At 42.4% G+C, this 23,363-nt stretch overlaps 1 protein-coding gene across 3 annotated transcripts in view; it reads left to right on the top strand.

The window, feature by feature from the left end:
- The window catches only part of ATRN (attractin), a 165,142-nt gene that overhangs the window by 123,906 nt on the left and 17,873 nt on the right, over positions 1-23,363 (top strand). Inside the window, exons 25-26 of one of the 3 annotated variants that reach the window (XM_010351810.3) lie at positions 9,298-9,359; positions 13,853-17,881. In XM_010351810.3, coding sequence (XP_010350112.2) covers positions 9,298-9,359; positions 13,853-13,883 — 93 coding nt within the window. In that variant the 3' untranslated portion in view covers positions 13,884-17,881. The other 2 variants (XM_010351809.3, XM_039479407.2) reach the window with 2 other exon arrangements.

Below are 23,363 nucleotides of genomic sequence, written 5' to 3'. Positions count from 1 at the left end.
CCTGCCTCTACTAAAATACAAAAAAATTAGTTGGGTGTGGTGGTGTGTTCCTATAGTCCCAGCTACTCACAAGGCTGAGACATGAGAATCACTTGAACCCAGGTGGCAGATGTTGCAGTGAGCCAACATTGCACCACTGTACTCCAGCCTGGGCAACACAGCAAAACTCTAAGAAAAAAGAGAGAGATAATTAAACTGTACTTAAAGCATGTGTCTTTCTTCATTTCAAACTACGTTTTTGTACAGCCTTGTAGGTTTCATCATAAAGAAAAATGAATTATTCCTTCTTCTCGAAAGTCCCCTCTCCTGCTTTTCAGCTTTGGCTTTGGTTGTCTCTTCTCAGCTCTTCAATGCTATTGTTCCCTTGGGTTTCATCTGGACTCTTTTTCCCTGGGTAATCTCATCCACAACATCTGGGAACGCTGCCTGTGGCTGAATGGATAAATCTTCGTTTCTAGCAGGCCTCTTTCCTGGATCTCCAGAGCCAGGAACCCACTAGACTTCCTTAAAACTCACTCAGCCAGCAGACTTTCTGGCCCAGAGCAGCAGCTGTGAGTGGACAGCAGGCGCCTTCATCAGAAGCTTGGTGTCGGAAGTGTGCCAGTGCATTCTTGGGAGCCACGAGAGGGGAGGGGAGTGCCCTGTGTCACCTGAGTCCAAGTGAGGAGAGACCACACCAGAGCTGAGTCCTACGGAGCATGGAGAGGGGGAAAGGGGTGTTTGTGGTGGGGAAAGAGAATGACCAGCCCTTTCAGGAACTTCCAGGAGTTTATTAGAGCTGGTGACAGTGCTGTGAGCAAGGAGCTGAAGAGCTGGGAGGGCCTGGAGTCCTGATGTGACTGGGAGTCGTCGAGGTTTTTTTAAGCTGAGAAGTAACCAAAGATCAATGTTTAGAAAAACCCCACTGGCAGTACTTGGGAGTCTGGATTGGAAGGAGCCAGGGGAGTCCAGGTGGAATTCTTGTGTAGAAACCCAGGAAAGGGGACCATCTGATGACACACATCCCATAGCAACTTTCAACAGAAAAAGAAGCCAACATCTTTTTCTGATATTGTCAGAACAATTGCTGACTAGTGCTGTGGGCTGGCTGAAGTTGGCAATCAAGAATTTGTTATCTCAGTCTATGCAGTGTGGAGTTAGAAGAGTGTATTGTTCTCGGTTGGAATTTTGTCCAGAGAGTTAGGAGGTAGAAGAAAAGAGAGGGCTGAGGACATAAACACCCAAATTTTACAAAGAAGAAAGTTCAGAGCTCCTGTCTATATTGAAATAGTTAAAAGGGAAATGATTGGAGGTCTGGGATTTGCTTCAAAATAATATGGTCATGGGGAAAGTAAATGGAGTGTGGATGAAACAAGGTTGACCATGAGCTGGTCAATTTACTAAAGCAGGATGATGAGCACATGAGGTTCATTATAGTGCCATTTCTACTTTTTTAAAAATTTGAGATTTTCCAAAATGAAAAAGAGCCCAGACGTAGTGGTTTATGTCTGCAATCCTAGCGCTTTGAGAGCCTGAGACACAAGGATCACTTGAACCCAGAGATCAGCCTGGGCAATATAGTGAGACTCCATCTCTACTAAAAAAGAAAAAAATACACTGTGAAAAAAATACAGGTGGTAGAAGAAGAAATAAAGGTATGAGTACATGGTTAGGCCTCCTAAAGACAGCTACAAGAGCATGCCTCTGCTGGGCAGGCCTGCAGCATAGTGCACCCTGGAGCTGAAGTTCTGTTCGCTTTTATGGGAAGCACACAGCATTGTATGGGGATTTTCTGGTGGGCAGTCTCTAGAACACTCAGGGGTCAGGGGCAAAACTGCCTCTCCCTCAGCTCAGCTCATCCACCCACCCACCTTGGTGAAAATGGAAAACAGCTTCCCAGCAAGCCTCCTGCCTTCACTCCAATGCACAGGTGCATCAGGGTCTGAAGGCTCCTCCCTGTGGGGGAGCTGCCCTTCAGTGGGCTATGGCTGCACTGTCTCCTGATCCTGCAGCTGTGTGTGGGTCACAGGCACATCGTGTCCCCATATCCCAGAGAGTTATGTTCATTTCCTGTCTGTGGTGGCATCTTTCCATCACTGTCACCCTCAGGATAACGGCAGAGGAACTAACAGAGGCTCTAAGACCAGTGATATATATACTGGACGGAGGGGTGGGTCTGATGACGAAAATCACCTTCTGTTTCAGTAAGAAGTTGGTTAAAGTGATGCCTGAAATGGATAGATCAGAAAATAACAATAAGAACATTAATGATAAAAAGGCAGCTCCCAGAAGAACTGAAAAGTAAGGTGGTGGCCCTGGAGAGAAGCCTTCAAAAGAGCAGAGGAGGGGCAGAGAACATTGCTTTTCATGACTAGCCTTTCGGTACCTTTTGATATTTCAGCTAAGTATGTAGTTCTCTAATGAATTCAAAATTGTTCATGAGTGTGATAGAATAGGAATTCTGGAGAATGGCAAAAAGGAATTACTAGGAGAAAATTAGGGAAAGAAAGCACAGCTGTACTGAAGTGGGAGGTTGGGAGCAGACAGATGGTGAGTGTTCGTTTGCATGGCAGGAATTAGTGAGTGGCTTAATGGTATTAACTGGCCATGGGGGTCTGACCAGAGCTTGGCTATACAGTTTCTGTGCCAGTACAAACCATTAGGTGGGTGGTGTGTGAGGCCAGGTGATGGTCGCGGGGATCTGGTCCAGACCTGTGGTCTTGACATAGAGTTCCATATAGGAACTTTGGTGTGTGTCTCTGTGTGTGTGTGTGTGTGTGTGTGTGTGTGTGTGTGTTTAAAGAAAAAAGAGTTGTTTTATGTCACAGCAAAACTCAAGGAGGTGACAGCACAAGACCCAGGATAGGATATACTCCGCCAGGGCTCACAGAATCTTCCATCCTTAGCAAAGCCAAGGCCTGAGTGGAAAGGCTGTTGGCTTACAGGGCCTAAACTCCTATGGGAGGAATCAGTCCTCTTCTGGCTTCCGGCCTTGCAGTGTCCAGAAAGGAAAGATTGACATAGTCACACTAGGAGCCGCGTGGCAGCCACGGGCACCTAGGCTCCCTCTGGTTCTGATGTGAGGGATGGACATTCACGAAGTCTTCAGTGTCTGCAGACCCTGGCCTCAGGGAGAGTGGAGGAGCACATGGGCCCGTTCTGGGCTAGGCTCCCAGCCTTGATGGAGCCACTGGTCCCAGGGGGCCGTGGGAGCCTGCAGAGATTCTGCCCAGTACTTACATACCTTGGGTTTTCTCAGAGCCTGTAAGACTTCACCTCACAGGATGGCCAGCTGTCTTTTCTCTTCCTCTCTCTGTCCTGCATGCTCATAACAACGAAGTTCTTGGTGGAAAAGATAAAAGGCAAATGAGAGGTCCTTTCTTCTCTCTTTTCAAGTCTTCTTTATCAAACAGTGGTCTTTCCTAGTCATTCATCCATTTATTCAAGCTTTTCAGTACCTGCTTTGTGGATGGCATCTACTACCTGCATAGTAGATAGTAGATGCAAAAATACAATCATTTAAAAAACAACAGTATTTGTTCTGTGGTAGTGGAATATAAGAAATGCAATACTTTATAGTAATCTTGGACTCAGGTTCTACCCACTGTACTTGATTAGAAATTTATTCTCAGCCTCTGTTTTGGCAGAGACCCAGTCCCTTCCCTCAGGGACGTATAGAAACCTTAGGGCTGAACTGAACTCGGAGATTGGGGAAGAACCCCTGGTCTGATCTTCAGTCGCTGGCGGCTGCATCCGATTCCCTGGCTCCTCACTCTTGAGGGAAGCATCCTCACTCTCATGTGGCACAGGGTTGGACATGAAGCTCCAAAGCCTCCCTAACCTGCCACCAGGACACCCCACATTCTCAGGCACTTTCAGAATGTGAAACCTCCCCTCCATTCCCTCCATTTCCCTGCCTCCAGGTTTAAGCCCTGCCTTTCCTTTTGTTTCAAAGCACTGTCCTCTCTTCCTCTACCCTTATCCTTCCCCATCTCCCTCTCGCTCCCCTAGTAGAGCCAAATAAATTATGGGGCTTTAACCTTTCAAGTAAAGGCGAGGATTTTTTTTTCCAATGCAGTACCTGAAATACTAAGTAAATTATCTAGGGAAAGGAACAGAGGAGGAGTTTTTGTTGTTGTTGTTTTGCGACAGTCTCGCTCTGTCGTCCAGGCTGGAGTCCAGTGGTGCAATCTTGGCTTACTGCAACCTCTCCGCCTCCTGGGTTTGAGCAGTTTTTGTGCCTCAGCCTCCTGAGTTGCTGGGATTACAGGCACACGCCACCACACCCAACTAATTTTTGTATTTTTAGTAGAAATGAGGTTTTGCCATGTTGGCCAGGCTGGTCTCAAACTCCTGGCCTCAAGTGATCTACCCACCTCAGCCTCCCAAAGTTGTGGGATTACAGGTGTAAGCCACTGTGTCCAGCCTGATTTTTAAATAATTTCTTACTTCAGAGTTTCCTGAAGTTTGGCCTATGGAGACTGGCATCAGAATCACTTGAGGAGCTTAAAGATACCGAGATAGTGATAGGGCCTGGGATTCTGACTTTGTTGTAAGCTGGGAGTTTGAGAGCCATGGCCTAGTTCTTAGAATACGAAAGTATATCTGCTCTTGTATGGGAGGCACAACAGTAATTTAAGTTAGGAATTGGTATCTTCATAGAGGAATGCAGGAATCCTCTTCTCCAGCATGTCTGTCTGTGACAGCCATGGTATATGTTAGACTGGGTTTGTCCAACCCACAGCCCCCGGGCCACATGCAGCCTGGGACAGCTTTGAATACAGCCCAGCACAATTCATAAACTTTCTTAAAACATGAGGGTTTTTTTTTTGCTTTTTTTTTTTTTTTCAGCTCATCAGCACTATCATTTGTGTTAGTGTATTTTATGTGTGGCTGAAGACAATTCTTCTTCCAGTGTGGCCTAGGGAAGCCAAAAGATTGGCCACCCCTATGTAGACTGTGATTTATCACACACCCTGAGAAGGAAGCAAATCAGTGCTGAGAGAGCGTAGAGGGGAGCCTGCCAGTTTCCAATGGGGTTAGGGGTGCTGAAAAAGGGAGACAGTGATGTGCTAAGCCAGGAAGGACAGGGAGGACACCCATGCACACAGGCAGGGAGGCTCTCTGGTGACCATCTGCTGTCAGGTACAGTGGTACAGTGAGCAGAAGCACTTTTGGCTGAAGTGCAACATTAGTGGTTGGGGAAGTGCAGGTCCATAATATCTTACCCCAGACCCTGGGCCTCACTGAGCTTCTGAGTTAGAGTTTTTCAGAATTTTATGAACAGATCCAGAAGGCCCATGGGGTAGATACACCTTAGACATACTAATGAAAGTGGAGTTGGAATTAGGTTGTGGAAGTAGCAGAATCGGAATTCTAGGTTTCTTGGAATGTGGAGTATGGTGTCTACTGTTTGGAAATAGAGAAGAATGGCATTATGAGTTTTATTTATAAAATATAATTAGAATTTCTTCTTTGTATTAAAATAGATTTTTATATAGGAAATCTTCCTTATCTTCAGTATCAGAGAGGTCCCCAAATCCATTTTCCCATACTTTTTGGTTTCATTTTTAAAGATAATACCCCAATCAAATCTTTCTTTCATGATTTATTCTGAAAATGGTGAAATGGAAATTCTGTTACTTTAGTTAACAGAATTTAAATTACAGTTACAATCATGAAGCGGGTATGGTCCTGCTTAATGAGCCAAGTTCATAAAAGAAAAAAGAAAGCCGGGCGCGGTGGCTCAAGCCTGTAATCCCAGCACTTTGGGAGGCCGAGGCGGGTGGAACATGAGGTCGAGAGATCGAGACCATCCTGGTCAACATGGTGAAACCCCGTCTCTACTAAAAATACAAAAAATTAGCTGGGCATGGTGGCTCGTGCCTGTAATCCCAGCTAATTGGGAGGCTGAGGCAGGAGAATTGCCTGAACCCAGGAGGCGGAGGTTGCGGTGAGCCGAGATCGCGCCATAGCACTCCAGCCTGGGTAACAAGAGCGAAACTCCGTCTCAAAAAAAAAAAAAAAAGAAAAAGAAAAAAGAAGGTCAATCAGATCTTACTGAGTTTTGTGAGAGAGATCATTATTTTTCCTATTAACATAATCATTTATTCAGCAGATCTTTATTAAGTGCCAATTAATGTATTATTAAGTGCCAATTAATGTATTAGTCTCTGCTTTAGGCACTGGAGATGTATAGTCAGTGGGAATAGGGGAAATCTCTGTCCTCAGTCCTCACAGATCTTATTTCCATAACTACATGTACAGATATGGGCTGTGAATTAAATAGAGCAAGATAAAGAGATGGGGGTATGGCTTCAGTCATGCACATGGTGCCCAGAGGCCTGATAGCTCCATCATGGACTCCGTCATGGAGTCCATCACTTGAGACTTGACTTCACAGCAAGATTTAAAAAGCAACAGTCTCAGGAAATGTCTCAGTATCCCCAAGGTCCTCTCTTAATCCCATTCAGAGTATTACGAAGCACTTCCTGTGCCTTCATCCTTAATCCCTTCTTCAGTTGATAACTGAAGGGCTAAATCTGCCAAGTCTTCCTTTGTCAGTGGTTTTGTATGAGCAGTTCTCTTAACAGTGCTTCCACTAAAATCTTATCTTTTGCAAGACTGATTTTACAGTTGGTTTGCATTGTCTGGGAGTCTGGGAGTAGGGACAGCCCAATTTATGCTTCTTATCAAGGTATGCTTTTTACATTGAGTAACTTTTAATTACCCAGTAATTAAAATTACTGGGTAATTTTTTTGCCGGGCGCGGTGGCTCAAGCCTGTAATCCCAGCACTTTGGGAGGCCGAGGCGGGTGAATCACAAGGTCGAGAGATCGAGACCATCCCGGTCAACATGGTGAAACCCCGTCTCTACTAAAAGTGCAAAAAATTAGCTGGACATGGTGGCACGTGCCTGTAATCCCAGCTACTCAGGAGGCTGAGGCAGGAGAATTGCCTGAACCCAGGAGGCGGAGGTTGCGGTGAGCCGAGATCGCGCCATTGCACTCCAGCCTGGGTAACAAGAGCGAAACTCTGTCTCAAAAAAAAAAAAAAAAAATTTTTTTTAACAGTACTCCCCTTCATTTTCAGAAGTGTTCAATTTGAACAATAAGTTTGGCACCTTGTCAGTCAAAGATTGACCAACAAAGACTGACAACAGTGCGTGGGGTGTTCAGCAGGGTTAGATATTTCTAAGTGGTCAGTGCATTCGTAAACATTTTCATGTTAGAACTTTGGCTTCCTCAGACAGTCTTGTAACTATGGAAACTTAGATGATAAAGATTCAACATCAGAGGACCCCTTTAGAGTCTTGGGTACCAGCCATACTGACAGCTGTTTTATATGAGGTTCTTTATGATTATAATTTGGACATGAACATAGAGTGATCCTGCTTCAGCAAGAAGTCAGGCTAATGGCTGGCATCCAGTGTGGGGGAAGGCGGGGGCTGCCCTGAGGAGTGCTGTGTGGCACAGAGCACGTGAACACCAGATAGGTCCTCAGACAGTGTCCTTAGCATCCAGTGGTTTTTGGCATCTAGCAGTGAGTAAAAGTATCTCATAGATTCTTTAATTGTAAACACTGAGGGCACACTTAGGTTTAAAAGATTGAAATCCAGACAGGATTGGGGTGGATTCTGATCTGTTTCCTTCTCTCTCTTTATGTGTTATGACTTGGATTCTTCATTCCCCAAGATGACTTTGTTTATATAATTGTCCTCCAATCTTATTTTAAATTTTTATATGAGGACCATGGGTCATATTCTGCAGCTTTCCTTCTCTCAAGGAGGTGGGACTGGCTATTGTGATAAAAGAAGGAAAAGAAAAGAAAGTGGGTTTCTGTTTACTATATGAAATCAGTGTGACTTTGTATTTCTGATTACAAATGGTGGCCAGAGGGAGGACACAAAAAATTCAGATTCTAAGCCCCATAATATTTTATGGCCTGAATAGTGTTGGAACTTTATTTATTTATGGAATGTCAAAAAGAAAATAGGACCATCAAAAAAGCAAACAAGGGAAGTCTCTTTTCTGGCCCCTGTGAGTCTGGCCGTAAAAACAGTGCAAGGGGTTGCGGTTGAGTGGGACTAATAAAGCAGACGCTTGTCATTTACCTTCTGTGCTTGTCATGTGTATTGTCTGTACTGGCATTGTCACTTGGTCAGTAATTGTTTCGTTTATAATACCATTGTCTCTCCAAAGAGGGCTGAGTTCCCTAAAAAAAAAGCAGGCAATGGCCGGGGGTGGTGGCTAATCTCAGCACTTTGGGAGGCCAAGGCGGGCCGATCATGAGGTCAAGAGATCAAGACCATCCTGGCCAACATAGTGAAACCCCGTCTCTACTAAAATACAAAAATTAGTTGGGTGTGGTGGCACGCACCTGTAGTCCCAGCTACTCGGGAGGCTGAGGCAGGAGAATTGCTTGAACCTGGGAGGTGTAAGTTGCAGTGAGCCCAGATTGCACCACTGCACTTCAGCCTGGCACCTGGTGACAGAGCAAGACTGTCTCAAGAAAAAAAAAATAGCAGGCAATGCACCACAGCGTCTGGCTAGTACCACTTACATTGTAGGTCATAGTAAGGACACAATTATCATATTTAATTAATTCACAGGTATGCATTTTTTTTATGTGCTGATATCCCTGAAGTCATGATGTATCTTATGGTCAGTGACTTAAAAATCATTTTGTTGTAGTTAAAGTGTTTTTCCTAAATAATACACAGAATAATGCCTCTTTCACCCACTGTTAGTTTAGAGTTGATAAAATACGTTGTATTTTTATATTCTTGGTATGAAAACTGTTAATTGATAATAAAATTATTTAAGTTCTAACTGATGACATATTGTCAGATGATGTTCAGTGTCGCAAAACATGAGGCACAATTTTTTGTTAAAAGGACAGTATCTTGCAGTCAGTACACAGAGAGTGCATAAATGTTGACAGAATGAAGAGCACAAAGTGGGGCTGCCCACCTGGAGGCCGAGCCATGAATCAGTACTGAGGCAGACAAGAAGAGCTTTGTGTGTGGGTGGAGGTGCAGGGAGGGCGCGCCAGGCTTCATGGAGGCCTTCGAGGGTCTCTGGGGTCAGATGGAGAGAACCTCAGAGCTGATGTGAAGCTCAGAGGGGACTGCAGGAGGCTGTGCTAAAGCCTCAGAATATTGCCATGGGGCTGGCAACTAAACAAGAAAACTGAAGGGGTTTCATAAACTTCTTTAAAATGTAAACTCTGTTTTCAGCTTAAGTCTTGAAATGAAAACCCTGAATCCGTGGTGGTTTCATAACCTGCATAATCACACTACCTGTTTTTCTGTCACAGATTGCCTTCTCCCAGCACAGCAATTTTATGGACCTGGTACAGTTCTTCGTGACTTTCTTCAGGTAATTTTGCTTATACAGACTCTCTCTGTTCTTTTGATTTAGGAGCTAGATCCATTAATAGAGTATCAGCTCCGAAAAGATAAAAGAATAATCCTGTGTTTCCACCACAGATCAAATTTACTTATATGTTTTCCTGAAAAGTTAGGAACAATAATATAAACTCAGTTACAATAATATAAACTCAATCTAGCATGATAAAGTGAAAACATCTGGTTTGTATGTTCTGGCTTGCAGGGGGTGGTGGGGGCTTTGCATGTATCCTGTATTAATTTTTGCATGTGTCCTATAGATAATTTGGCTCTTGATATGGGGAGAATTGGGGACTAAAACAATATTTAATTAATAATGCTTACTGATGTGAGCTACATATATGCTTATTCTTGTTCAAGAGATGAACCTGGTGATTATCCTGAGTTTTAAAGCTGAAATTGATTGTTAGTTCCCTGGGATTTTCTCTTTTATTTCCATAGTTTTTTTCTTAATTTAATTTTTATCTTTATGAAAATACTATATACAAATAATCAAAGAAGACAAAAAAGTGCTGCAGTTTTTAAAACAGAAAGCCAGCAATAGCCTTCCTTGCACCTTCCCACCCCCACATCCCCCCAGTTTAAATTGTTTTAGTTTTTTACTTCTCTGTGTTTACACTTGGTTTTTCTTTTGCTCTTGAGTTCTTTTTTGAAGTCCTACTGTAGAATATGAGGATATACTGTGTTACATGGCCTCTCCTAGCATCTGCCCTCACATCACAAAAACATATAAAAGTCCCTTCTTCTCTTTCATTTAATACCGTTATATCACAATATAGGTCTAAATCAATGATCCCTATTTACTATTTATGTTATAACTATAAAACTCTCTGTTTCTTTTTTTTTTTGAGACGGAGTTTTACTCTTTCGCCCAGGCTGGAGTGCAGTGGCATGATCTTGGCTCACTGCAACCTCCGCCTTCAGGTTTCAAGCGATTGTCCTGCCTCAGCCTCCCAAGTAGCTGGGATTACAGGCGCCCACCACCATGTCCAGCTAATTTTTGTATTTTTAGTAGAGACGGGGTTTCACCATATTGGCCAGGCTGGTCTCAAACTCCTGACCTCATGATCTGCCTGCCTCAGCCTCCCGAAGTGCTGGGATTACAGGCGAGAGCCACCACGACTGGCCGGCCATAAAATTCTTATTCACAGCTGCGTTGAACAGTGACTACACTACCAGATTTTGGGGGTAGAAGGATCATTCTTTGCTTATCCTAAATGTAGTATTTGCCATGTTTGGTTTTTTAATTGTTTGATTTTTCTGTGTGCCTACCCCTGATTTATCACTATACTCTTGCCAACATACCTTTAGAATAGTAAAAAATAAAATACCACTGTACTGTGACTGAACTGAGAAATCTCACTGTGGTCACACACAAGCTGGTGCTCTCTTGTTGAGTTTCTCTTGGAGTTGTCCACCCTAGAACCCGCCTCCTACTCCCCAGGCACACTTCTTGTTCTGAGGACTTTGCCTTCCTCCTATATTGAAGTCTCTGTTTCCAGATTCCATGTCTTCATCTTTCTATCTATTCCCTCTTTTTACTGGAGCACGTTCTCCAGGTTTATGAGAAAAGGTACCTGGAAGGTAACTTTCCTATGAGCTCTCTTGACTGAAAATATGTTTATGTTGTCTTTATAATTTGATTGAATGTCTGGGGCCAGGTGCTGTGGCTAACACCTGTATTTCTAGCACTTTGGGAGGCTGAAGTGGGTGCATCACTTGAGCTCAGGAGTTCGAGCCAGCCTGGGCAACATGGCAAAACCCTGTCTCTACAAAAAAAAATACAAAGTAGCTCAGTGTGGTGGCGCATGCTTGTAGTCCCAGCTAATCAGCAGGCTGAAGCAGGAGAATGCCTTGAGCCTAGGAGGCGGAGGTTGCAGTGAGCAGAGATTGCACCACTTCACTCCATCCTGGGTGACAGAGTGAGACCCTGTCTTAAAAAAAAAAAAAAAAAAAAAAAAAAAATCTGACTAGAGAATTCTAGGTTCCAAATCATTGTCCATTAGAATTGAGAAGACATTTTACTATTTCTTCTGACATCTACTATAATATTGAGAAGACAAGTACTGTCATAATTTCCACTCTTAATATTGAATCTCTTTTCTCTCTTAAAAAGAAAAGTATATTTAAATGTAATATAAAGTTACAGAAACATTTGTAAATCCTAAGTGTGTAGCCCAGTGAATTATCACAAATTGAACACTTCTAGAGTATTGGTAATGTTATCTCTTGTTCACCCAGAACATTTCAGGCTTCTTATTTCTTTTGTATCAGTTTTGGCAAGTTGTGTATAGTTTTCTTCTAATGGTCTCATTCCATCTGTTCCATTCTCTTGTTCACTCAGAGCAAGAGTTAATATTACCAGTACTCTTTAGTCTTGTGTTTTCCCTCACTCACAACCCTGCCTCTTCTCCAAATGTACCATTTACCTGACTTCTCAAACCATACATTGCATTTGCTATTTTTGAAATGCATATAAATTATTATTATTTTGAGACTGAGTCTGTCGGTTGCCCAGGCTGAAGTGCAGTGATGCAGTCTTGGTTCACTGCAGCCTCAGCCTCCTGGGTTCAAGCAATTCTCCTGCTTCAGCCTCCCAAGTAGCTGGGATTACAGGCACTCACCACCATGCCTGGCTAATTTTTATATTTTTAGTAGAGACTGGGATTCACCATGTTGGTCAGGCTGGTCTCAAACTCCTACCCTTGTGATCCGCCCGCCTCAGCCTCCCAAAGTGCTGGGATTACAGGCATAGCCACAACACCCAGCCAGAAAGGATCTTAAAAACTGTGAATTGGATCATTGAAAAAAGTAAGAATAATATTGACAAACTCCTGGCAAGATTAACCAAGGAGAAAAGAGAGAAGGTATAAAAAGGGGGGCATTCGTCCAAATCTCGCAGATGTTTTTTTCCTCCAGAAGGGTATTTTATGAACAACTTTATGTGAATGAATTTGAAAATGAAACAGATGGAATGAGACCATTAAAAGAAAACCACATACAACTTGCCAAAACCAACACAGAAGTAGTAAGAAGCCTGACTAGTTCTATATCCATTTTTAAAACAATACTAATTTAAGTTTTGTCATAGTGAAAACTCTAGGCCCCAGGTGGCTTAATTGGTAACATAACCTTTTTAAGAGAGAAATAATACCAATCTTAACCAAATGTGGAGAACAGATAAAGAAGGAACACTCCTTGTTTCTTTTTTTAAACCTAGCACAACCTGACAAGCATATTATGAGATAGGAATTTATAAGCCAGTATCACTCATTAATGGGGAAGCAATCAATAACCAATACTATCTGTCAGTATTAAAAGGCTGCTATGTCATGACCCAGTTGGACTTATTTTAGAAATTGCAAGATTGATTTCGTGTCAGAGAAGCAATCAGTATAATTCACTTTAATTGCATTAAAGAAAATATCATGATCATCTTAATCAATGGAGGGGATAAAGCATTTGATAAAATTTAATATCCATTCATTTAAAAAAACAACTTCTTAGAAAACTAGAAAGAGAAACTTCCTGAACACTGATAATGAAACAACATACAACGTCAACAGCAAACCACTTTCTTTTTTTTTTTTTTTTTTTTTTTTTTTTGAGACAGAGTTTCGCTCTTGTTACCCAGGCTGGAGTGCAATGGCACGATCTCGGCTCACCGCAACCTCCACCTCCTGGGTTCAAGCAATTCTCCCGCCTCAGCCTCCCGAGTAGCTGGGATTACAGGCACGTGCCACCATGCCCAGCTAATTTTTGTATTTTTAGTAGAGACGGGGTTTCACCATGTTCACCAGGATGGTCTCGATCTCTTGACCTCGTGATCCACCCGCCTCGGCCTCCCAAAGTGCTGGGATTACAGGCGTGAGCCACCGCGCCCGGCTAGCAAACCACTTTCTTAATGGTAGAATTTAGAAGTTTGAGTTTGGGAACAAGACAGAGATACCCACTATCACTTCTACTCTGCATTGTGCTCAACTCTAAGCAGTACAGTAACACAAGAAAAATAAAATATATGAGAATTGGAAAGGAAAAAACAATTATTACTTGTAACATGATTGTATTTATAGAAATTCGAAAGTATCTAAATATAAAGTATTAGAAATAATAAATACAAAGTTGTTCGACTCAAGAGAAATATAAAAAATTAACTATGTTGTTCAGAGACATTCTTGCAGCTAGTAAGGGCAGATGCTGGCATGAAAATCATGGGATTGTATTTCCTATAGGAAGTCATCAGGTGGATTAGGTGGCCTTCTCCCCTCTTCACTGTGAAAGAAGAAATTCTTTGCTGAGTGATGTTGGAAGCAGATGGCCTCCTGTCAAGATCCATTGACATTCTGATGGGCCCATGTTTGCCTCCTGTGGGTTGATGAGATTGGGAAAGAGAGTTATTGACAAGTTCTTAACTTGCTGTTTTCAATATGAAGTTGACTTATAATTTTTTTTTTTTAATTTCAGTTGCTTATGCATTTTGTGCTCCAGAGCATGAGAGTTCCCTTCCTGTGTTGTCTTTAATTATTTTCTGGGTGATGACCTCCCCACTAAGAGGCAACTAGTTGTGTTCATCCAATCTTGGAGGGAAATAAAATAACTTAATAAACAAAAAAAGATAAATTTTTGAGGTGATAGATACCCCAGTTACCCTGACTGGATCATTACACATTGTATACAGGAATCAAAATATCACCTATAGGCACGAAATGTGTACAAGTATTATAAATCAATAAAAAATTTTTTTTTAATTTAAATAAAGACATTCAGTATGTCTAAGGAAAAAAATGAAATCTGTTTCTGTATTTCACCCCCCAAAAAAGAAATTTACATTTGTATTCATTTGATAAATAAAATTGTTCAAACTTACAGCATAATCATATCAAGAAAGAATGACCAAGAAAAATTTGGGTCCTAGAGTGAGACAGCTCACTATCCCTCCCAGATAGTGAACATTTTGTCAAGTTATAGTGATCACTGTGGCACTGGCACAAAATGAGATTGACCAGTAGAATATAATACGTAACTAAGGATCAAAGTTTAAAAGACTCAAATGTACCTTAAGTGAGGAAAAATTAAATGAAAATACAAAGTAGATAGTAATAAACAAGAAGCTACAAGGTCAGTACAGACTTGAAAGTCAGTAGTCACATGTGGCTTGTGACTCTTGACTAGGCAACTGAATTTTAATCCTACTTAATTTTAATTAATTTAAATATAATTAAACTGACATTCTGTTCATTGAAACACTTGTAAGTATGGTCAACACAACTTGGATATATGAATCTACTTCAAATGTTTTATAAAATCGAAAAACAGCAAATATTTTTGATGAAAATTTAGTGTTCAAACTAAGATGGCTTAAAAGTATAAAATACTAGATTTTGAAGACTTAGTAGAAAATAAGAGTGTACAATGACTCAATAATTTATATATTGGTCACATGTTGAAATAATGTTTTGCCTGTCTTGGACTAAATAAAAATATATCATTAAAATTAATTTCATAATGTTTTAATGTCATGTCCAGAAAAAGCTGTTTCTTTTTACTACTTAATATGATTACTGTGACACTTAAAATTACATATGTAGCCGGGCACAGTGGCTCATGTCTGTAGTCCCAGCACTTTGGGAGGCCAAGGCAGACGGATCACCATGTCAGGAGTTCAAGACTAGCCTGACTAACATGGTGAAACCCTGTCTCTACTAAAAATACAAAAAGCTGGGCGTGGTGGCATGCACCTGTTACCAGCTACTTGGGAGGCTGAGGCAGGAGCATCGCTTGAACCTGGGAGGCAGAGGTTGTGGTAAGCCGAGATCGTGCCACTGCACTCCATCCAGCCTGGGCGACACAGCAAGACTCCAACTCAAAATAAAATAAAATTACATATGTGACTCACATTAAATTTATATTGGATAGCAATTATGTAGCGAATACAAAGGGAAAGAATTTATAAGGACAACATAAAAAGGTATAATAAATATGCTACACTAATCCAAATATTTTAAAGCAAAAAGATGAACTCTTAAGACTTTATTTAAAGTAGAAAAACCATTATGAAGACGAGAATTCTGATATTACATACTACCAAAAGTAATTAATGTTCATTGTAAACTTCAGGTAATATAAAAATAAAGTAAAAATTCAAACTTTTCCCAAGCTACTCTCTAGAAATTACCACTATTAATATTTTGGTGTTTCTATTTCCAAAATTTTTTTCGATGTGTATATACTGCACATAAATTGTTTTTTCTGACTGATTTATAAAATGGGCTATCTCATTAAATGTAATTCTGTAACTTGCCTTTTTACTTAGTGTTCCGTGTTTTACTTTTCCCATGTGGAGACTCACCTCGTTTTTTTTTTTAAAGCAACTTTTCCCATAGTATAATGTACCATATTTACGTAACCATTCCTCTTTCATCTGACTCTTATGTTGTCCTCAGTTGTTTTTTTTTTTTAATTGCATATGTCTTTGCATTTTTCTGTGACTATCTTTCTGGGATAGGTTTTTTTTTCCTATAACAGGTGCATCCACATGTGTAAGCACTGCCAAATGGCCCCTCATAACAGTTGCATGAATTTTCATTCCAATGGCAAGAATGAGCGTACCTGTTTCCCTTACTCTTAGCAACACTGGAAGTTGTCATTGTTTTTAATTTTGCCGATCTGGAAGGTATCAATGATACCTTGTTTTAATTTGATTTATTTAATTATTAGTGATACTTACTGGTATATTATAGTTCTTGTTCATATCCTTTGCTTGTATTTCTGTTGGGATGTTTGCCTTTTTTTTTTTTTTACTGATATTTAGGAACTCTATATTTTGTGCATGCCTGTGTGTACATGTGTGTTTGTGTGTCTGTCTGTTCTTCGAATCAGTTGTTTGTCTTTTAATCCCATTTTGGTGTTTTTTACCAGGCATATCTTTCAGTCTTTCCCTGTATTTTCTTCACAGGTGTTTTATCTGCTACTGTTTTTTTTGTTGTTTTTTTTTTTTTTATGTTTAGCTCCTATTTTATCCATCTTTAATTTATCTGGGTATAGTTTTACTGTTTTCTACATTTGAGGCAAATTTAATCTATTTGCCTTTCCATTTGAGGCAAATGGAGTCTTTCCATTTTCGAAATGCATAGACTTCCAGAAACTTGTGGTGCGTCAAGGCAGGATATCACTCCCCCAACTCCAAGCCTGCACCATCCACTGAGCCAGGAACTCACCCTCTGTTGTTACCTTTTTCAGAGTTTGTCCAGCTCAGCTCATTGGTTCTTTGAGGGTAGTGCAGAACCTACTCCAGCTGACACAGTGCCAGTAATGTGGAATGCTGGAAACTTGGTGAAACTCCTCCTGTTCACAGGGAAGATTGTTCTTTCCATAGAAATGTAGATTCCAAAAGGAAACCGTTTTCTATCTATCATGTTAGCATAGAAAAATTAAAATCTTAAAATCTCCCCCCACCACGTTTTTCTTCTGCTTAGTGCTAAGCAGCACAGACTTACTGACGCTAGCCATCTCCCATGGTTCTTCCAGGGCCAAAGAATCATCTTACATTCTTGAAAATTCAGTGTTTTATGAAGCTAGGTCCTGTGACTTCCACCAAATTATGAGTCCCTTTAAAGTTGTAATTTCCTCCCTTTTTGGCCATGTGAACAGCAAGGCCTTTGAGGCAAATGAAGAGGAAAAGTGGATATAGGCACCTCCTGACCCACTGACCTGTCATATTAGTCCTTCGCAACCCAAGGTTATTGTCTACTCTGAAGTCTTCTGGCACATTTACCCCAGAGACCATCTCTCTTGAACTCTACCCTACTCATGTTTGCATTATAGCACAAATTACCCTGTAATGCAATTATTTAACAGTCTACATCTTAAGGGCAGTTGATGCATAGACTAACCTACAGTATGACATTTAGAGATGAACAGGACCAATTAGAGGTCTCCTAGAAATTTAAACTGGATTCTGAGAGCTTGGAGCAATTATCCCATGACTCAACCCTAGCTACACAGTGGAACCACTGGAGAAGCTTAAAAGAAGCAGCAGCCTGGGCCTTATCCACCAGAGATTCTGGTCTAATTGTTCTGGTATAGGCCCAGTTATTCTGATATTTTACAGGCTTTCCAGTGGTTCTGATGTTCAGCTGGCATTGAGAAACCCTGAGTCAGCTGAAAGTTACATGGAGTCAGGGACTGGGATAGTAGCATATCCATCTATGTTCCGGCTAAAGCAGAGGTGGCCAGGTGAGAAGGAAGACAGATATCCTGAGGCTGCTGAGGGGATGTGAGCCTGGCCCCAGCTCTTGGCAGCTCCATGATCCTAGTTCCTACAAGGGCAGGCTGCTTTAGGGCTCTGAGAGATCCCCATCTTTCTTCCCCCACAATTATCTGTGAGCACCTAAATAGGGTTACCTGGCATTTAAATTCTACATTGTAATTACAGTATTTTACATCATGGAGGGACAGTTTTTTATAAGTTTTACCATTTTGTTTTTATTTTTGCACAACTTTTGTGCATTTCATGTCTTCCTTCTTTTTTTTTTTTTTTTTTTTTTTTTTTTGAGGCGGAGTTTCGCTCTTGTTACCCAGGCTGGAGTGCAATGGCGCGATCTCGGCTCACCGCAACCTCCGCCTCCTGGGTTCAGGCAATTCTCCTGCCTCAGCCTCCTGAGTAGCTGGAATTAGAGGCATGAGTCACCATGCCCAGCTAATTTTTTGTATTTTTAGTAGAGACAAGGTTTCACCATGTTGACCAGGGTGGTCTCGATCTCTTGACCTCGTGAACCACCCGCCTCAGCCTCCCAAAGTGCTGCGATTACAGGCTTGAGCCACCGCGCCCGGCCTATCCTCCATATTTCTTAACCGGACTCTCACTTTCTTGTTTTCATTTTGCTCTGCACTCTAGGTGAGCTCCTCAGCAATACTTTCAAGCTCATTAATTTACTCCAAAGTTAGATCCATTTCTTGGAGCCCATGCAATGAGTCATTTTATTTTACATTTTAATTTTAGTATCTTTTTTCTAACAACCTATTTTGTTTTTATGATTGAAATTTCCTTTCATGTTCCTTTGTAAGATTAGTAATTTTATTTGCTTTTGGAGTCTTATTTTTTGCTATGAGTAACTGTTTTTCATATTTGTTGTTGCTTTGCATGATGTTGGTTTTTCTTAAAATGTCTGATGTTTGGTTGTGTTGAGGATTCCATGTTTGCTCGTGTGTACTGTTTCTGTTTGCCTCAACCTGCAGTGAGTGTGGAGCAGGGGCAGCATGTGCTGCCAGGTGGGGTATACTGAATGAGAGCCCTGATCCTGCTTGTCCTCCTCAGCCCAGGGCCAGCACTCACTGACTTAGCTGCTGGCCTCCACCACTGTGCTCAGGCAGAGGAGGGGAAGACACTGTCTAGCATGACCACTCAGAATGCAGCTCCCCGTGAACACTCTAGCAGTTTCCAGAACCCACCCTCTCCCTTTCTGCACTTGGAACATCTCTTTTCCTTTTCAGCCCTCTCCAGTCAGACTGCCATCTCTATGCCCCATCTAAGTTTTTTGTTGAGAGTGACTAGCATATATAACTCCCTTATCTATGGTTTCACTTTCCACAGTTTCAGTTACTAAGGATCAATGATGGTCCAAAAACATTAAGTGGAAAATTCCAGAAATAATTGATAAGTTTTAAATTACACTCCATTCTGAGTAGTATGATGAAATATCATGCCACCCATCCCACTTCATCCCACCTGGGATAGGAATCATCCCTTGGTCCAGTGTATCCACACCCCTATGCTACCTGCTCATTAGTGTCTTGGTTATCAGATCTAAAAATCATAGTATACGTAGGGTTCAGTACTATCCATGATTTTAGGCATCCACTGGGGGGCTGGGAATGTAACTCTACAGATTAAGCAGGACACTGTATTGCCAAATCCAAAGGATACTTTTTGGTTCTCCTCTTCTTGACTTCTCAGTGGTATCAACTAACTGGCCACCTCATGAATAAGACTCTTTCAGCCGTCTGTGACCCATGCTGCCCTACTGCTGAGCAGCCTCCCTTCTGTGCAGCCTTTTCTATTCAGCCTCTCACCGTTGATTTTTTTCCCAGAGCTTGACCATGGTCATCTTCTCACTTTGTATTCTCTGGTTGGACTCTGCCTTCCCCATCTGCAGCATGACATGCCCAGAAGTGAACAGTTCCATCCTTCCTCAGCAGTGTTCCCCACCTCACTAAGTGGCAACATGGCACTGCCAGTTCCAAGCCACCTCTCTAGCTTTCACTCAGCAGGACTCCCTTACCATGCCCTGGAGCTATAGCTGTTGGTGCACTCTCCATCTCCACTCCCCAGCCCACCAACCCTAGCATCACAGCCTCACCTGGACCTTTTCAGTTGACTTTGGCCCCTCCAGAATCCACAGAAAGTCCAGAGAACACCTTTAAGATCATGCATCTAGCCCTTCACCTCATGTCCTGTGGCTTCCTGTTGTATCTAAAATAAAATTAAGCGTTCTGGGTGAACTGGCCTCTTCTTATTTCTTCACATTCAGCTTGCACTCTTCTCTTCCACATTTCTGCTACCAGGGCCATTTGCTATGTCCTCAAAAGCACAAGCTCTTTCCTTACACTGAGCATTTGTACATGCTTATTCCATTTTCTGGAACACTCTTCTCACTACCCTTCATTCTGTATACTTTCATACCTTACTTGATTTTTCCAGACAACAAATTCTCCAATTCTCCGACACCAACTCGGTGTCCCACAATTCGGTTCCATTCCAGCACTACCCATAGTTGGAGCAAATCCTGCAGGTTAGGGGCTCAGTCCCACAAGACTGCTCCCACTTCAGACATGAAGCACAAATGGGTTCCCAGGCTACCTCCCTGGTGCTGGGCCAACTACAAATTCAGCGCTTCCAATGACTGCTCACTCCAAGATCTGACAGTTTGTTAGAACAGCTCACAGAACTCAGGAGAGCACTACATGTAGAATTACAGTTTTATTATACAGGGTACAACTCAGGAACCGCCAAATGGAAGCCATAGGTAGGACGAGGCCTGGGGTAGGTGAGCACAGCTCTTTCATGCCCTCTCTGGGCAAGGCTCCTCCCTGCACATGGCTGTGTTCACCATCCCAGAAGCTCCCCAAGCCTCATCATTCTGAGTTTTTTATTGAGGTTTCATTACATAGGTATGATAGATGAAATCACTTTCTGTTGTGACTGAACTCATCTCCAGCCTCTTTCCCCTTTCTGGAGGTTGGGGCTGAAAATTCTAATCCTCTAACTACCTAGTTAGGTTTTCTGGTGACTAGCCCCTCTGAGGCTCTTTAGGCCCCTCTCCCCATGTCATTCATTAGCACACAAAAGACACTCCTGTCCATCTGAAAATTCTAAGGGCTAAGCAAAATTGTCTCTTGTTCCTCTCTGGTAGAACTGTATTATTTTTCATCTTGGTATTCATATGTTTACTTGCTTAATATCTGAGTCAGTAGACCAAGCTTCAGGGGAGCAGGGTCACTGTTGTTCACTCCTATACATACACATCTTCAGCATCTAGTACATAATCTGCTCACATATTTGTGAGAAGTAAACAGACTCTTCAGGAAGAGTGCAGAGTAAGGAGGAACCATAGGCACCAACCTCTCAGGGAAAAAAGCTTGTGTGGATGGCTTGCTTTAAAGGGATGTAGTGGCTGATTCTAGCTGAGTAGACATCCTAAATTCTTGGAGCATGTGTATAGAATAAGATGGCCCTCCTGCCAAGTACCAGCCCAGTGAGGACTGGCCACTTCTAGTGGACATTCAGTCCCTGGACAACTGAATGATGCTCGCTATCAGAACAGATCGGGGAAGTATCCTTCAGGCCCATGGCCTCTTGTGTAGTAAACAAGGACAGATGACATTTTCTCCCTTGTGGGGTTTGAACTTTTGGAAAAGAATCAGGAACTTTGGTTTTTCTCGACGATGTTTACTATCTAGTAGTGATAAACTTTTAGCTAAGAATACAGTTATTTTCATGAGCATAGGGAAGAAAATATTTTCCCAGAGCAAGTTAACCGTGTCTAAAAGAATTTATTTAGCTTTTTTGTTTGTTTTGGAAACAGGGTCTCTGTTGCCCAGGCTGGAACACAGTGATGCAGGCATAGCCCACTGCAGCCTCAAACTCCTGGGCTAGTCTCAAGCAATCCTCCCCACCTCAGTCTCCCAAGTGAAGCTGGGAGTGCAGGCATGCACCATCATGCCCAGCTAATTTTTTCTTTTTTGTAGAGATGGGTTCTGTCTGTATTGCCGAAGCTGGTCTCAAACTGGCCTCAAGCAGTCCTCTCATCTCAGCCTACCAAGCTGCTGGGATTACCAGCATGAGCCACTGTTCCCAGCCTGGTCCAAAAGAATTTAAGATGGAGCATATAAGGAAAAGGGCAAAGGTATCCAGATAATCCTAAGTACCCTGAAGACCGGCTCATGTAATATATGGAAAACAGAACAAAAGTTGGGGGGAAATTCAATGATTCAAATGAGAAAAATCAGTGTAAGATGGGTTAGAAAAAGTATTTTCAGACTCAGGGCACAGAAAAGTAAACTCTAGGTCCTGACACGGTCTGTGGAGACCTCTTTGTGTCCTAATGAGATGCTTTTCCAGCCTCACAAAGGAGCCTCTATAAAGAGGGAAATAATGAGACTCTCCCCTGCTTGATTCTGTCACTTCTTGTAGCTGAAGCAAGTAGAAGGAACTGGGTAATCGGTGTTCTCAACAGATCTCCCTTGAAGACAGAAGGGCCCTCTCACCCTCCCCAAGGCCTTGAGGGAAGCGGGCACATGTATTACAGGTGGACCCAAGAGAGGCTTCTGAGTGACACCAGGGTCCTCGACCTCTCAGCAGCAGCAGGCTCTTGACCAACTTAGAAGCTGTTCCTGTTGGCTTCATGCTCTTCTTTGTGGATTTGCTGCTTCCTATGTTTATCTATTAGAATAAAAAACAACAAAAAGCAGGATTATGCATGGAAGACAAGAAAGACTGAGAAGGTTATTCTCAGATCTCTTTACTGGTTCTTCCTCTTCTCCCCAACTTCTCATGGTTAGCGTGGCCCCAAGACATTCTCTTCTATCTGTATTCACACTCTTGGTGACCGTGGCCAGGTTTATTGCTTGAAATACTGTATGTATCCTGATGCCTTCCAAATGCCATACCCAGCCCAGACCTGGCAGCCAGCCTCCAGGTTAGAATATCTGCCCAGGACATCTCCCCCGGGCTGTTTGGTAGATATCTCAGGGTTCTGCATATCTAAAATGGATCTCCTGATACATTTAGATTCCAAAGTCCTTTTCACACCCTTCTTTACACTGCCCTGGTTTGAGCCACCATCATCTCACCTAGACTGCTGGTCTCCCTGATAATGCCATTGTACCCTTAATGGTCTTCTCAGCAAATGTTAAATCACAACACTTCTGTTTAAAAACCTGCACTGGGTCTCTCTCTCCCATTGCCCTTATAATGCCTACAGTGACCCACAGGATCTACCCTTCACCCTCATCCTTCTCTGCCTGAATCTCTGGCCTTACACACCTCACTCCAGACATCCTGGCCTCCTGAGGTTCCCCACACCATCCCAGGCACACTGCACTGACTGCCCCTTTTTCCAGATGCACTTTTGCAGGCATCCATGAGCCACCTCTCATACCTTCTCCAGGTCTTTGCTCAAATGTCACCTTCTGAGAAAGAAAGGCCCACCCACTCTGACCATCCTGCTCTGGAGTGCCACTGGTATGCCTGAACCCCTTGCTCTTGCTGTCTTTTTATTTCTGTAGCACTTACTTACTTTTAGCATGCTCAGTAATTTGCTTATTTACTTTACTTACTATTTTTTTTTTTTTTTGAGACGGAGTTTCGCTCTTGTTACCCAGGCTGGAGTGCAATGGTGCAATCTCGGCTCACCGCAACCTCCGCCTCCTGGGTTCAGGCAATTCTCCTGCCTCAGCCTCCTGAGTAGCTGGGATT

Source organism: Saimiri boliviensis, chromosome 9 (genome assembly GCF_048565385.1).
Source record: "Saimiri boliviensis isolate mSaiBol1 chromosome 9, mSaiBol1.pri, whole genome shotgun sequence".
Lineage (NCBI taxonomy): Eukaryota > Metazoa > Chordata > Mammalia > Primates > Cebidae > Saimiri > Saimiri boliviensis.
This window is presented reverse-complemented; position numbering and strand designations above follow the sequence as displayed.